General features: G+C 42.1%; 1 protein-coding gene across 1 annotated transcript in view; it reads left to right on the top strand.

The window, feature by feature from the left end:
- The first annotated feature begins 670 nt into the window (after positions 1-670).
- Positions 671-13171, top strand: part of SDK1 (sidekick cell adhesion molecule 1) — a 561603-nt gene continuing 549102 nt past the window's right edge. Inside the window, exon 1 of the mRNA XM_029945757.1 lies at positions 671-772. Within this exon, the coding sequence (XP_029801617.1) occupies positions 733-772 (40 nt within the window). The 5' untranslated portion in view covers positions 671-732. The remainder of the gene's footprint in view (positions 773-13171) is intronic.

Raw genomic sequence — 13171 nt, 5'->3', positions numbered from 1 at the left:
TATTATAGGCTTATAAACTCAGGCACACAAACTTCACCAAGGCAGTGGATCCATTCCGAGAGCCCCGAACAAAGGTGGGGTAGGGCCTTTATGGGTTTGGGAAGGGGGAGTTACAGGAAATTGTGACACAGGTATAGTGACCCAATCACTATCCCCTATCAATATTGACAGTAACTTTAACCATACATTGATACTTTTGGTGGGAGCCCACACATTTAGAGTATTGACCAATTACAGAGTGGGCCCAGGACCCTCATGTAGGGCGTGACTAGCCTTCTAGGCCTGCCCTTAGAAATGTTAAAGGTGTTAGCTGACCTTTCCTGATTGGGTGTTACAAGGGTGGTCCCTCCTGCCTTGGGCAATGTGTGCCCTTCTATTGTCTAATGATTCTGAGAAGCCGACACTTAGGCTTTCAAGGTCAGAGGGAAACTTGAAATTTACCATAGAGTCAGTTTGGTTCAGACTTGCGTCCGTCCTTACAGTATAAAAAACGTGTACTGTCTTAAGACTTACTCCTGTGTTTTGTTACCTTTCAGGTCTTTTTGATAGAATCTAGAATTTACTGGGTTAATTCCAAAGGCCAGGAAATGTGATTTCTATGGATTCCAGTCTTCCTGTGAGGATGCATTCTCTTTGTGGAGGCTGCCACAGGGTTGATACAGTATTCTTTGTTTTCCTTCCACATTCCTTTTGTACCTTCACTGGCAACCAGCAAGAAGCAGAGTTGAAATAATGACATCTCATGAGTTGTTTGATGTACATAGAATTCCTTGTGAGTTGCCGTTTTACTTAAAAATGTTAAGTAATACAGAGTACTAAATATTATCCCTTGTGCCTATGGAAAATGAGAGAAGGTTCTTTTCGGAGCAGGGAGTTTTATGTCCTACAGGATTCTGTGGGAAATAGGGTGGAGGTGCAGGTCAATCACAGTGCACTCCAGGCTGAATTTAGAGCTTCTGCATCTTGTGATTGGAGTTACCTGGTCTTTGTGCAGTGGGGGTTTTGGTTTTGTTTTTTTACTTTTTAGCACAAATTTAGACTACTATGCCTTAAGGTGAAAAGCACAGGCATTGTTTAAGTTGGCCATGAACAATAACATTGTTCATCTTTGTGTAGATGGTTTTATTAATGCATATAAAGGCACCATTTTTTTTTACTATTGTCCTATTTACTGTAAACCAATTAACATGCAAACAAAGCATGACTTAATTTTCTTTGCATAGCCTAGTCTAAATTCAGCCATAATGGAAAAAATCCTATTTTGGTGCATGTAACACTAAAATACAACAATGCAGCTCCAATCGCAGTCTCACGAAATGTGCATCTAAAAATATTAATTTAGATATGTTACATAAAAACTACAATATTTGTTAAATGTCAGCGCAGTTATTTGCAGTTATAATGATATTTGTGATGTCAATATGAATTTTTGGTTTTACATATAAAAAATACATAGATGCATATATTTCTCAATATATTTATGGATATATGTATATCAGTATATGTGTATGTATATATTCAGATAACACAGATAACAAATGATTTATTACAAAATCTGCAAATTTTAGGCATCTTATGATGATGTTTAAATGAACCCACTATATTTCAGTGCCTGGAACATTTTTAAAAAAATATTTTTTTTTTTTTTGAGAGACAGAGAGACAGTGTGAGCAGGGGAGGGTCAGAGAGAAAGGGAGGTACAGAATCTGAAGCAGGCTCCAGGCTCTGAGCTAGCTGTCAGCACAGAGCCTGACGCGGGGCTTGAATCCACGAACCTTGAGCTCATGACCTGAGCCGAAGCCAGATGCTTAACCGACTGAGCCACCCAGGGGCCCCATGGAACTTTGTTTTTTTTTCTTTTAATTTTTTAAAATTTATAATAGTTTATTGTCAAATTGGTTTCCATATAACACCCAGTGCTTCTCCCCACAAGTGCCCCCCCTTCCATGATCATCACCCCTTTTCCCCCTCCTCCTCCCCCTTCAGTCCTCAGTTCGTTTTCAGTATTCAGTAGTCTCTCATGATTTGTGTCCCTCTCTCTCCCCAACTCTCTTTCCCCCTTCCCCTCCCTATAGTCCTCTGTTAGGTTTCTCCTGTTAGACCTATAAGTGCAAATATATGGTATCTGTCCTTTTCTGCCTGACTTATTTTGCTTAGCATGACACCCTCGAGGTCCATCCACTTTCCTACAAATGGCCAGATTTCATTCTTTCTCATTGCCATGTAGTACTCCATTGTGTGTGTATATATATACATATATATATATATACCACATCTTCTTGATCCACTCATCAGGTGATGGACATTTAGGCTCTTTCCATGGAACTTTTTAAATTTTATATTTTATTTCTTGGCCTTTCTTTCCTTCAGATGAATTTGTATACTCAAAATCAACATATTATAGCAATGTAAAAATGATGGGTATTGCACACGTTACCAGGGATGGCTTAGAGTTGTCCCTTCAGGCCAGTTGGTTTGAGCACGGCTCTCAGATCCCCTTCACCCTCACAACCTGTCCTTAGTTATTGCTGAACACTTACTATTACCCCTTGTTTGATGTTATTGGAATAGTGTTAATTAGAATATCTTTGCCCATCTAAGATGTAATAGTTTGGTTTTCCTCTGTCCTTACACTTGACAGATGGCTATTGAAGGTGAGCCCTGAGAATGTGTAGAACAAGTCAGGATTCTCTTGTACTGATTATATCCATTTGGCAGATGTGTTCAGGAACTTTCTGTAGTTATCAAAATGTAAAGTAAAATTTGAAATGCTTTGTGTGATCTTATTACTATGACAAGTGATGGTTTAGGAAAGAACATGTTTCTTGTAAAAACTCTTGTCATATTTCCTTCTGTTTTCATGTTTTGATATTTCTAGGAAATGTTTTACTTTTTAAAAGATAAGCTTTTTATAATTTTATTTTTTCAGTACTGGTCAGGAGCCTAGTTGAAATGAACATATTGGCTTATTTTACACCTTGATGCATCATTCATGATTGTTAAAAGAGGTAAAGGTTAAAAAAAAAGTGTACAGGTGTTAGATAAACGCAACAAGCCTTTAGTAAGTTTATTTTAGCAAGTGGGAGAAGGAGCCACCAACTTAATGGCCCCATCGACTTTTAAATCACGCAAACTAAATTTCCTTTTTTTGTTTTAATATCTCTTTCCTTTTTGATCTTTTGTATCTTATTTATTGTAGCAATTGTTTGCCAGGAATAGAGGTTTTTGAGGGACACCTGGATGGCTCAGTCAGTGAAGCCTCCAACTTCAGCGCAGACCTTGATCTCAAGTTTGTGGGTTTGAGCACCGTGTTGGGCTCTGTGCTGACAGCTCAGAGACTGTCACCTGCCTCAGATTCTATACCTCCCTGTCTCTCTGCCCCTCCCCCCTCACGCTCTGTCTCTCTCTGTCTCAAAAATAAATAAAACATTAAAAAAAATTAAAGAGTTACAACCCGGCCAAAAAAAAGGCACATCTGTGTTCATGATGCAATATTTATTAATATAGGTCATATTAGTTTATTATATCAGTACCTGATGGGTACGTGAATGAATTATTTAAAATGAGCATCTGTGCACTATTTTATGATATTTGAAATAAAATGAATTTTTAATATTCCTACATAATACAACCTTCCAAGAGTATCCTGGTAAAAGTTTTCAAATCCTGAGGGCAAGTCAGCTGCAGTGTTTCTACCTTACTTTATAGGTCAAGCAAGCCTAAAGTTGGACCCAGCCTTCAGTGAAGTTTTTTTTGCTTCAAAATGGGATAATTATGTATATATTTATACATCATTATGCTAATAATTTTTGAGTCAGTTAAACTTCCAGCTTGCTTGCCTGCCTCTTCTGTACTTTTTTCTGGAATTAATGCTATCCAAAAATAAAGCCAGAAACATCAATTTAGCCGACCTCACTTTCCCCCTAAATTTAGAAATTTTATATAACGGACAACTTTAAAAGTTTTCTTAAAGGAAAATTTTCTCAATGGAATTATGTAGACCTAGAAATTGTGAATCTTATCAGTCTTTCAAAAACCCTTAATCTTTGGGTGCCTGGGTGGCTCAGTTGGTTAAGTGGTGGACTTGGGCTCAGGTCATGACCTCACAACTTGTGAGTTCAAGCCCCACGTCGGGTTCTGTGCTGAGAGCTGGGAGCATGGGGCCTGCTTTAGATTCTATGTCTCCCTTTCTCTCTGCTCCTACCCTGTTTGTACTCTGTCTCTCACTCTCTTTCTCTCTCTCTCTCTCTCTGAAAAATAATAAAACATGAACAAACAAACAAACCTTAATCTTACTGAGAAAGTTTAGTGCTGGTTTCATTCAGGTCTCAGTTTGAAACACTTCCTAAGGGTCAGATCTGATATTCTGGTTGGCTGTAACCAAGGCCCAGGGCCTCAGGACCCCTCTGTTGAGTTTACACTCATGGAGCCATTCCACCTTCCAGAGGCTGCTGGAATTTTACCTGCCTCCTCTCCCCACACATCTAGGCTGACAGAGTGTGAAAGGAAGGTGAGATTTGCTGAAATGTCAGTTCGTGATAGTATTTTTCTGTTTGGAAGTAATTATATTCATTTTGGTGGATCATATTTCAGAGAGCTCCTTTCTCTTGAGTTGATTCTGGTCAATGTTTGTGAGCCAGACAGACCACAGAGTAGGATCTTAGTCTTACTCATGGCCATGAATCCTGTGAAGTTATTTATCTTAGCTGTCACGCAGTTTGCTCATTAGGATAGCCCAGGGGTTAGGGGAAATGAAGGACTGAAGTAATCATTGCGTTCTCGGAACAAAGCCCAATCACTTTGTTCTGTCTCATAAACCTGGAAAAGGAAGGTAAGTTTGGAACTTACTGTCACTTCCATCATTCCTTGTGTATCTGAAGATCGTGAGGAACATATTTAGATAAGTACCTTAAGAGTGATAAGGTACATATTTCAGTTATACTTATTTTCATAATGTTTTTTGTCCTCAAAGTAAAACCTGTTAATTGTAGAACATTTGGAAAATACAGAGAAATATGAAAGAAGGACATTTAAAAGTACCCACGATTTTACCATTTAGAAGTATAATTATTTAATGGATTTCCTTCTGGCCTTTTCTATTCATATGCTTAATTTAGTTTAATTATTGCTTTATATTGTATAACAGTAGCTGGTATTTTCTGAGTGCTTATTTGATAGAAGGCAGTGAGCTAAGAGCTTTACATGTGGTGTCTATTTAATGTCCTGCAATCTTTGAGACAGTAATTTTCCAGCGATGAATCTTAAGACTTTGCTCCACGTCAAAAAATTAGAAGCTTGAGACTTCTCATCTGCACAAGAGGGTACAGATCTCTTTGTCCCTCCTCCCCCCTACTAAATACGACTCTAGTCCCTAGAAATAAAGCCAAGCCGAGAAGGAACTCTGAGAGGTGGGAAGAAGCAGATGACGTGTTTGGGACCTTCGTGCTGGGGGAGTGCGCAGCGGCCGGGCCTCTCGCGGTCCCCGCTCTGGGAGGAACTAGCCAGACCTGGCATGTCTTGACCCCTGAACTAGCAATAGAAGGCAGCTCAGCTGGGCACCTTCCTGCCTTGGATCATACACGAGCAAGCCTGGCACCAGCTGCAAGAGATGGGTGGGGGCCCCTCCAGCGGTCACCAGCCAGGGCCCTGTGTGCCGCCCCTGCTGGGCTGAAGGTCATTCTTCTTATGCACAGACACCTGGGCACCTGGCAGTTCTGTTGCAGGAGAATGTCACAGCAAATGGCCCAACCAAGTAGCTGCTTTGTCCCTCCTGGACCCAAGATTCCTTTCCTATGCTGAGACACGCTAGGTGGCCGGGAACCACAGATAAACGGCAGTTGTAAGAAATAGCAGAGAGATTCTGGAGACCCTTACTCACTTGCCCCCAGCAGTAACATTTTGCAAAACTACAGTAGGATACAGGACAGGAACCGATGAGGAGATAACCCACTGCTCTTCCTGAGATTTCCCAGTCTGACTTATGGTTGTGGGAAAGTGTGCGCGGCTCTGTACCATTCCTGCACACGTGCAGGTTCACATGTCCGTCACCACAAGGATCTTGGCACTGCACTTCTGTACCCACAGCCACGGCCCCCTCTCAATCTCCCCGATGGTCTTGATCCTGTCTGAGCTTTGCTGGTTTGTAGTTGCAGACAAACTGCCCCTCTCTTCTTAGTTGGCAAACACATGAGAATAATGTCCCTTATTTTTCTTTCACTGGCTTCAGGATCTATAGTGTTACCCCATCTCCTTCCTGTAGTAAGTGATTTGTGTGTTGTCTTAGTCTTGCAAGAGGTTTATCAACTTTAATGATTTTTTTTTTTTTGCAAAGTAGCAGCTTTTTGCCCCCTTGACTGTCTGTATTCTTTTCCTATTTATAATTTCACCGAATTCTGCTTTTTATTATTTCCTTCCTTCTGCTTGCTTTGGGGCGTTTGTTTGGGTTTCTTTTCCAAATTTCTTAGTAGGAATTTAGATCAGTGATTTGGGGACATTTCATCAATTTTATATGAGACTTAAAAGGATCAATTTCCATCTCTAAACCATGTTAGCTGTATCCCACATACTTTGATACATTGTATTTTCATTTCCATCTGGTTCTACGTATTTTTATTGGTTTTAAGATCTCTTTGACCCACGTATTATTTACAAGGGTATGACCTAATTTTTACCTGTCTGGGGGCTTTCCTTTTGTCTTTCTGTTACTGACTCCTAGTTTGACTGCTGTGTGATCGACAACACACTCCACATGAGTTCAACTGTTTCAAACATGGTCAAGTCTGCTCTACAACCAGGCAAAGCTCCACCTTCTCAAGCATCCTATGAACTCTTGAGAACACTGTGTCCTTTCACTGTTGCGCAGTGTGTTCTAGAAATGCCATCAAGTCCTGTTGGCGACAGTATTATTCAGTTCTCTCTCCTCCTGATTTTCTGTCTAGGCCATTACCCTGCCTAGGTTCAGCACGAAGTTCCTGGCCTACTTTTGTGGGCTGTGATTCCAAAGCCAGCCTGATTTTCACAGCCTTTATGGTGTTCTTTTGGTCTGCTTTATTTATCTATTGCCAGTGGGATGCCCACTCGTCCCACTGGTGCTGCCTGAGATGCGTGAAGGGCTTTCTCCAGGCCCGCTGCCCCAGGGCTCTCCATGGGCTGATCAGGCCAATACTGGAAGAGGCTTCCCTGGCTGAGTGCTGACTGTGACAGGATCCCGTTTATCTGTGGTTCCCGGCCACCTAGCGTGTCTCAGCAGAGGAAAGGAACCTTTTAGTTTGTAACTCAGATGCTGAACCTAACTATGACATATAAGTAATTGTCTTTATTATTATTGCAGAAGTCAGATTGGCACTTGGAAATAAAGTCCCAAACAGTACAGAATGATGACTCTTGCAAGGATTTTACAATTTAGTGATTTTCTGCAGTGTAGTCTGACTTAGTAGCTCATCAGTATAGGAAGCATCTGTTTGAAGGGTGCAGTTGTGTCCTTTGTGAAATGGTTGTGAACATTTTTGTCCATGATATTATCCAGCGTGGCTTACCCAAAGATCATGTGAACCTTGCTGGGGTCCATTTCTGGAAAATAATATTTTCGCTACCAGTAAGTTATTGTGTTAGTCTTGCTAGATAACAACAACAAAAAAATGCATTCTCTAAAGTTTTCTTTACTGCCAGGACACTTAGGAGCTCCATTCAGTGACCAGAGGGAGTAATCAGCTTCCTCACATGGAGCAAATCACTTGTATTCTTCGCTGATCCATCCCTCGGTGTCTTGCAGTAACTTTTACATGATCTTTCTGAAGCCCTGTTGTAAAAGCAATGTCCATTCAAGTCACTTGCTTATCTGTTTCCAGTTTCTCAACTGTTTTCGCAATAGTAAATATTTGAACTTCAAGGTAATCCTGCAAAGTACAGACAAAGATGATGCTTTTTCCTATAAAAACCTGCCTAAGCAGGAACGCGCCGGGGAGCTAGTTTCACCAGCACAGACTATAGACTTCATCAGGGCAGGGACTCTGTTTGGCTCACCATGCTGGTCCTACCGCCCAGTGTGGTGCTTGACACTTGACAAATGTTTCTAGATGATTGATGTCGAATCAACCTCAGAACTCCTCAGAACTTGGAAGAACACAGAAAAACTCGAGTTGGCCGACGACAGAAGTACACAGCCCCAGGAGACCATGACGTAGCTCAAAGCCACCTGTCCCAAGCACATTCCTTTGAAGTCTGGTGTTTTATCATAAAAACTCATACAAACTTTGAATTCTACTTTTTATTACCGATTGTTTATTTTATCACAAACTTATGGTAAACATTATTTATCCTGAAATAATATGCTTCTAGAAAATGTGCTATATATATATCCTGAATACCCCTAGCCTATCTCTAGGGTACTTGTTTTGCTTTTGAGAAATATGAATGTCCAATTAATTACATCCTGTCTGAGGACTAGGGACATGCTGATGACAGCCACATTCGTGCCTTCCACCCTTTCCTTACCCCTGAGTTCTTCATCTTCGTCAATAGCGACACTACCTTTCCAGGTGATTGGGCAAAAACCCTGTTGCATCGACCTTGACTCGTTTCTTTCTCCCAGTTTACATCCAACTTATTAGGAAATACTGTTGTTTCTACTTGAGGAATATATCCTGAATTTGATCACTTGTAATCACCACTTCTACTGCTACCAGTCTAGCAGCCTCATCTCTGTTAATTTAATTAAACAAGGAGGCCATTCGCCTGAAGAGGCTTTAATGCCATAGCAGCCTATGTAAGCAAATTGAAACCTCAGCCTGTAAATGCCTTAAGGTTACAAAGTCAAAATGCTGCACAATCACAAACTGCCAACTAGTCTTAAAGCTACAGCCAATTCCCTTCTTTGCTTCTGTACCTTTTTCTCTGCCTTTCCCCTGGCTCCTATGGCAGAGGGCTCTGAACGCTCGCCATTTGGTGCTGCCTCTCTCCAATGCATTTTTGCTCAAATGAACTCTTAAAATGTTTAATAGACCTCAGTATACCTTTTAACACCTTTCACCAGGTTTGCGCAGTAGCCTCGTGACTGGTCTCTGTGCTCTGCCCGGGCCCCCCACGAACTTCTGGCCCTGGTGGGGCCCTGCCCGGCTCACTGTGCGGGGTCCTGTGAGCAGACTGACGCCCCGGATAGCTTGCTCCTGTACCTTGTTGGGGTCTTTCCTTAAAAGTCACACTGGCAGTGAGGCCTTCCCCACTCTTACCATATAAAATTTCACACCTGCTACCAAACCCCTTCCCCATTCCTTCTTTACTATTATTTTCTTGGCATTCACTGTATCTAACATACTATCTGCTTTATGTGTTGACGGCATTCATTATCTCCTCCCCCAACCCCCTTTGTCTCAAAAATTGTATCTCTAGACATTAAGATTGACGAGAGTGGCATAGGATGGCACCGGGCACATCCTGGGCATGCCAGGAAATCTTAGTTTATTCCTGAGCTGTGACCAGAGTTTTATTAGGATGCGGTCCTTTAACTGTCCCTCGTTCTTTCCTTGGGTTCAGGGCCCTACTGCTTACCCCCAAAGTCTAAGGCCTACTTCTTTAGGTTGTTAGGCCAACTTTGTGCCGACTGTCTGACTCACCCTCCTGACTGTGGCTGCTTTCTCCAGGCAAAGGGAGATGGTCCTTTCTGGTCCCCTGTCTATTCCCATTTAGCCCAGTGCATTTCTCTTTATTAGAAACTGTAAGGTGTTGTGGAGTCTGGGCAGATCACTGCTGAAGAGACTTGCTAATCAGGGTTTGTTTTCCTTAAGTGGCCGATGCTGGCCAGGCATAAGGCCTGGTACGTAGTAAGTGTTCCGTAAACCGTTTTTGAATCAAGGCTGCTCTGCTAAATTTGAATCTGATTACTTAGCTTTTCCCTCCATGTGCCCTTAACATTTTTACATGCTGAAGCTGCAGGAGACCTTATCAGAGGCCAGACTTGAAGACCATATATTTCCGTCTCTAACAAGCAAGCTACATAAGCTTTTCTGAATCTGTATTTAAACAGGATTCACTCTAGGGCTGGCCTTGCATTTGGAGCATGTTTTTGTAGGGAACCTGTAAGTTATGAATATTTCACTTCCTTTTCATAGTTTTCTTTTTAAATTCACATTTGCTTTCATTTTCTTATTAAAATGGATTGAGGAAGATTAATTTAACAAAAATGCCAGTGGGGAAAAATAGAAAATATGCATTCGTAATAAATATTTCAGGCCTCTGTTTTTCAGCCTCCCATGGCTGTGTTTACATAGTTGATCTAGGACAGGACATGATGCTGGCGGTGTGCCGCCTCAGAGCCCGCGTTCACCTGGGGAATAGAATTTGAATGTTTGGGAAACTTGCATGGTGTCCTAGTGAGAAATGATTCCGAGTGTGAGGCAGATCCTGTCTCCAAGGAATTCAGACCATCTTGTACAGCTTCCAAAAATAACTTGCCATTATCAGCTTTGACCCTTTAGAACAACATTTTCTGTTTATTTAAGTAAGTCCTGTTCATTGTGGAAAATACTTCGGTATATTCCTGTGTAGGTTTAAAAAAAATTTTTTAAATGTTTATTTTTGAGGGAGAGACAGAGCACGAGCTGGGGAGGGGCAGGAAGGGAGGGAGAGACAGAATTCACAGGCTCCAGGCTCCCGGCTGCAGGCACAGAGCCTGACTTGGGGCTCGAACCTACGAACCGTGATATCATGACCTGAGCCGAAGTCTGGTGCTAACCGTCTGAACCACCCAGGCGCCCCTCTGTGTAGGTTTTAAAGGCAAAGAACGATATGTAGGCTTTTAGTTTCAGCCGAGATCATAAGGCAGTAGAGACACTGACTTCCTAAAGTGGAGAAAGTGGAAAAGCCCGAGTGCTAAGAAGTAATAACACAAGCAGGAGGACCCCTTGTGGAGACAGGAGCCTGCTTGGATTTGGGGAGCTGTGGGGAGTGAGCAGCCTGTGGGGGCACCCCCTCTGGTGTGGCATGAGAACCCGGAAGAAGCACTGTGCTAAAGCAGACACATCCTAAGCACTGTTCAGCGGCACCAAGCACGTGACACTGACTTCTGCTTCCGCTCTCCCCGCGACTTTGGATTTTCACACACACACACGAGGGCATAATAAGTATGTTCAGTTGTATAAGCCCTCAACAGCTTTCTGTATGAACACCCACACCGAAGTATGTTTGGAAGAAGTATGCAGGGTACTAAACCCATGGCTGGGAAGTGAGGAGGATCAGGTCCCCAGGAAAGTTAACTGGTGGTGTCAAATGACCAAAAAAATGATCCAGGTTCGTAACAAGTTTGATGTCCTTTATTAAAGGGAAAACAATCCATGGATTGTTGACAAAGATCTTCACAAGCAGCAGAACGCTGTTCCTGAGGGGTTTGGGGCAGCAGTGAGGCTGAAACAGGGCCTCGTGTGCTGGGAGGTCGGGGGCTGCAGGGGGCCAGCAGCTCCGGCTTCCTGGAACGGGGGAGCTAGCTGAGGCAGAGTTGAAGGGCTGTGATGGGTATGTGCTAGATTTCCGTGGCAGGTGTTTCCCTTAGTGCAGGCTGGCCTGGGGTTTGATTTGTGCTGTCCACAGGGCCACAGGGGCTGCCTCCATTTTGTGGGTCTTGACGTGGGAATTAGCTTTATTGTCTTAAAAGAAAAAAAGTCAAGATCCAAAGAAAAGAGAAACCACAGCCCAAGTAATCTGGGACTAACACCCCAGACAGTATCTGCATTGTTGGGTGTGGAGGGGAACCAGAGGCACCTGACTGCAGGGGCAAGAAAGCATAAGAAAGGATCTGAAAGACAGCCACTATGCATACAAAACACAGAGGTACTGTTTTGAAACCCACAGGGAAATCTGTCTAATCAGAAATAGGAAAGGGAGTGGGATGGGGGAAGAGTACAAAAAGAAAGGACTGCAGTAAATGGAAAATATGAGAGTGGCCAGCGTCTAATGTGATAGTAATCACAATGTATGTTCCTGGGTTATCCATTATACAGAGAAATTCTAAAACTGGATGGACAAGTCACAGAGATGAGTTATGTATAAGAAACACACTTCAAAAGAAAGGCAGTGAAAGGTTGAAAATAAAAGGATAGAAAAGGGATCTCGTACACAAATAGGAACCGAGAGAAAGTAGTGTAACTTGATGAGGGATGTTAGGTACTGATAAAAGGAGCATTATTAGAACAAGGTGTAGTCCTCGAAGACATGGGCCCCTAACAATCAACTTGAAAATATACCAAGCAACATTAGAACTGCGGAGAGGGAGAGAGGAAATCAACAGTTAGGGCTGGGAGATTTTTGACACTGCTCTCAGAACCGGAAGCCCTGCCGTGGAAAACTCAGCGGACGTGGAGGAGAGCTGGACAGCCGAGCCAGTAAGGGAACAGCAGTAGTTCTAAATAGAATGGGGTCTTGGAGGCTTCTCTGGATTGGTTCTAGAGGGCAGACCATATATGGGGCCACCAGGAAGGCGCGAAGGTTTCCAGGAATGGGAGTGACGCCCTTTAGGGTCCTGCAGGATAGTGCCACATGACAGGAAATCACCGCACATGACAGCCTCCTTCCCAGTAAAATCCCTGTGGTTATAAACTAAATAAACTATTTCTCAGTAACCCGTGGGTTGAAAAGGAAATTATAATCTATTTAGACGTGAAAGATAATGAAGGCACTAAATGTCACAACTGTGGGATACAGTTCAAGTGATGGCTAAAGTGGTTTTATAGTCTTAGGTTTGTTCATAACAGGAGTTTAAAATATAAGTGAGCTGAGCAGTCAGCTCAAAAGTTGGTGAAAACAACAAAACAAGGAAACAAGAAGGAAGGAAATTAAGGTAAGTACTAAAAACAACAAAATACAGAATAATAACACTAAATGATACAGAAGTGTAAGAAAATCAAGACCCGAGTCTTTGAAAGATATGGAAGACCTCTGACAGACTGAATAATAAGACAAAGAAATGAACAAAAAATTAGGAAATAGCTATAGATCAAAGTCATTTGCAAATGACAAAAGAATATTGGGACAAATATTATATATTAGTAAATGTTGGGAAACCACTAAAATGAATGTTTTCAGAAAAATTGTAAAATGTCAAAACTGCCATAGGAAGAAATAGATAACACGATTAGACCAATGTGTGATCAGATCAGTACGTGGGACATGTAATCAGAGACCT

The sequence above is a fragment of the Suricata suricatta genome, chromosome 8 (assembly GCF_006229205.1).
Source record: "Suricata suricatta isolate VVHF042 chromosome 8, meerkat_22Aug2017_6uvM2_HiC, whole genome shotgun sequence".
Taxonomy (NCBI): Eukaryota; Metazoa; Chordata; class Mammalia; order Carnivora; family Herpestidae; genus Suricata; species Suricata suricatta.
The sequence above is the reverse complement of the archived record's forward strand: the minus strand, read 5'-3'. Positions and strand labels throughout refer to the sequence as shown.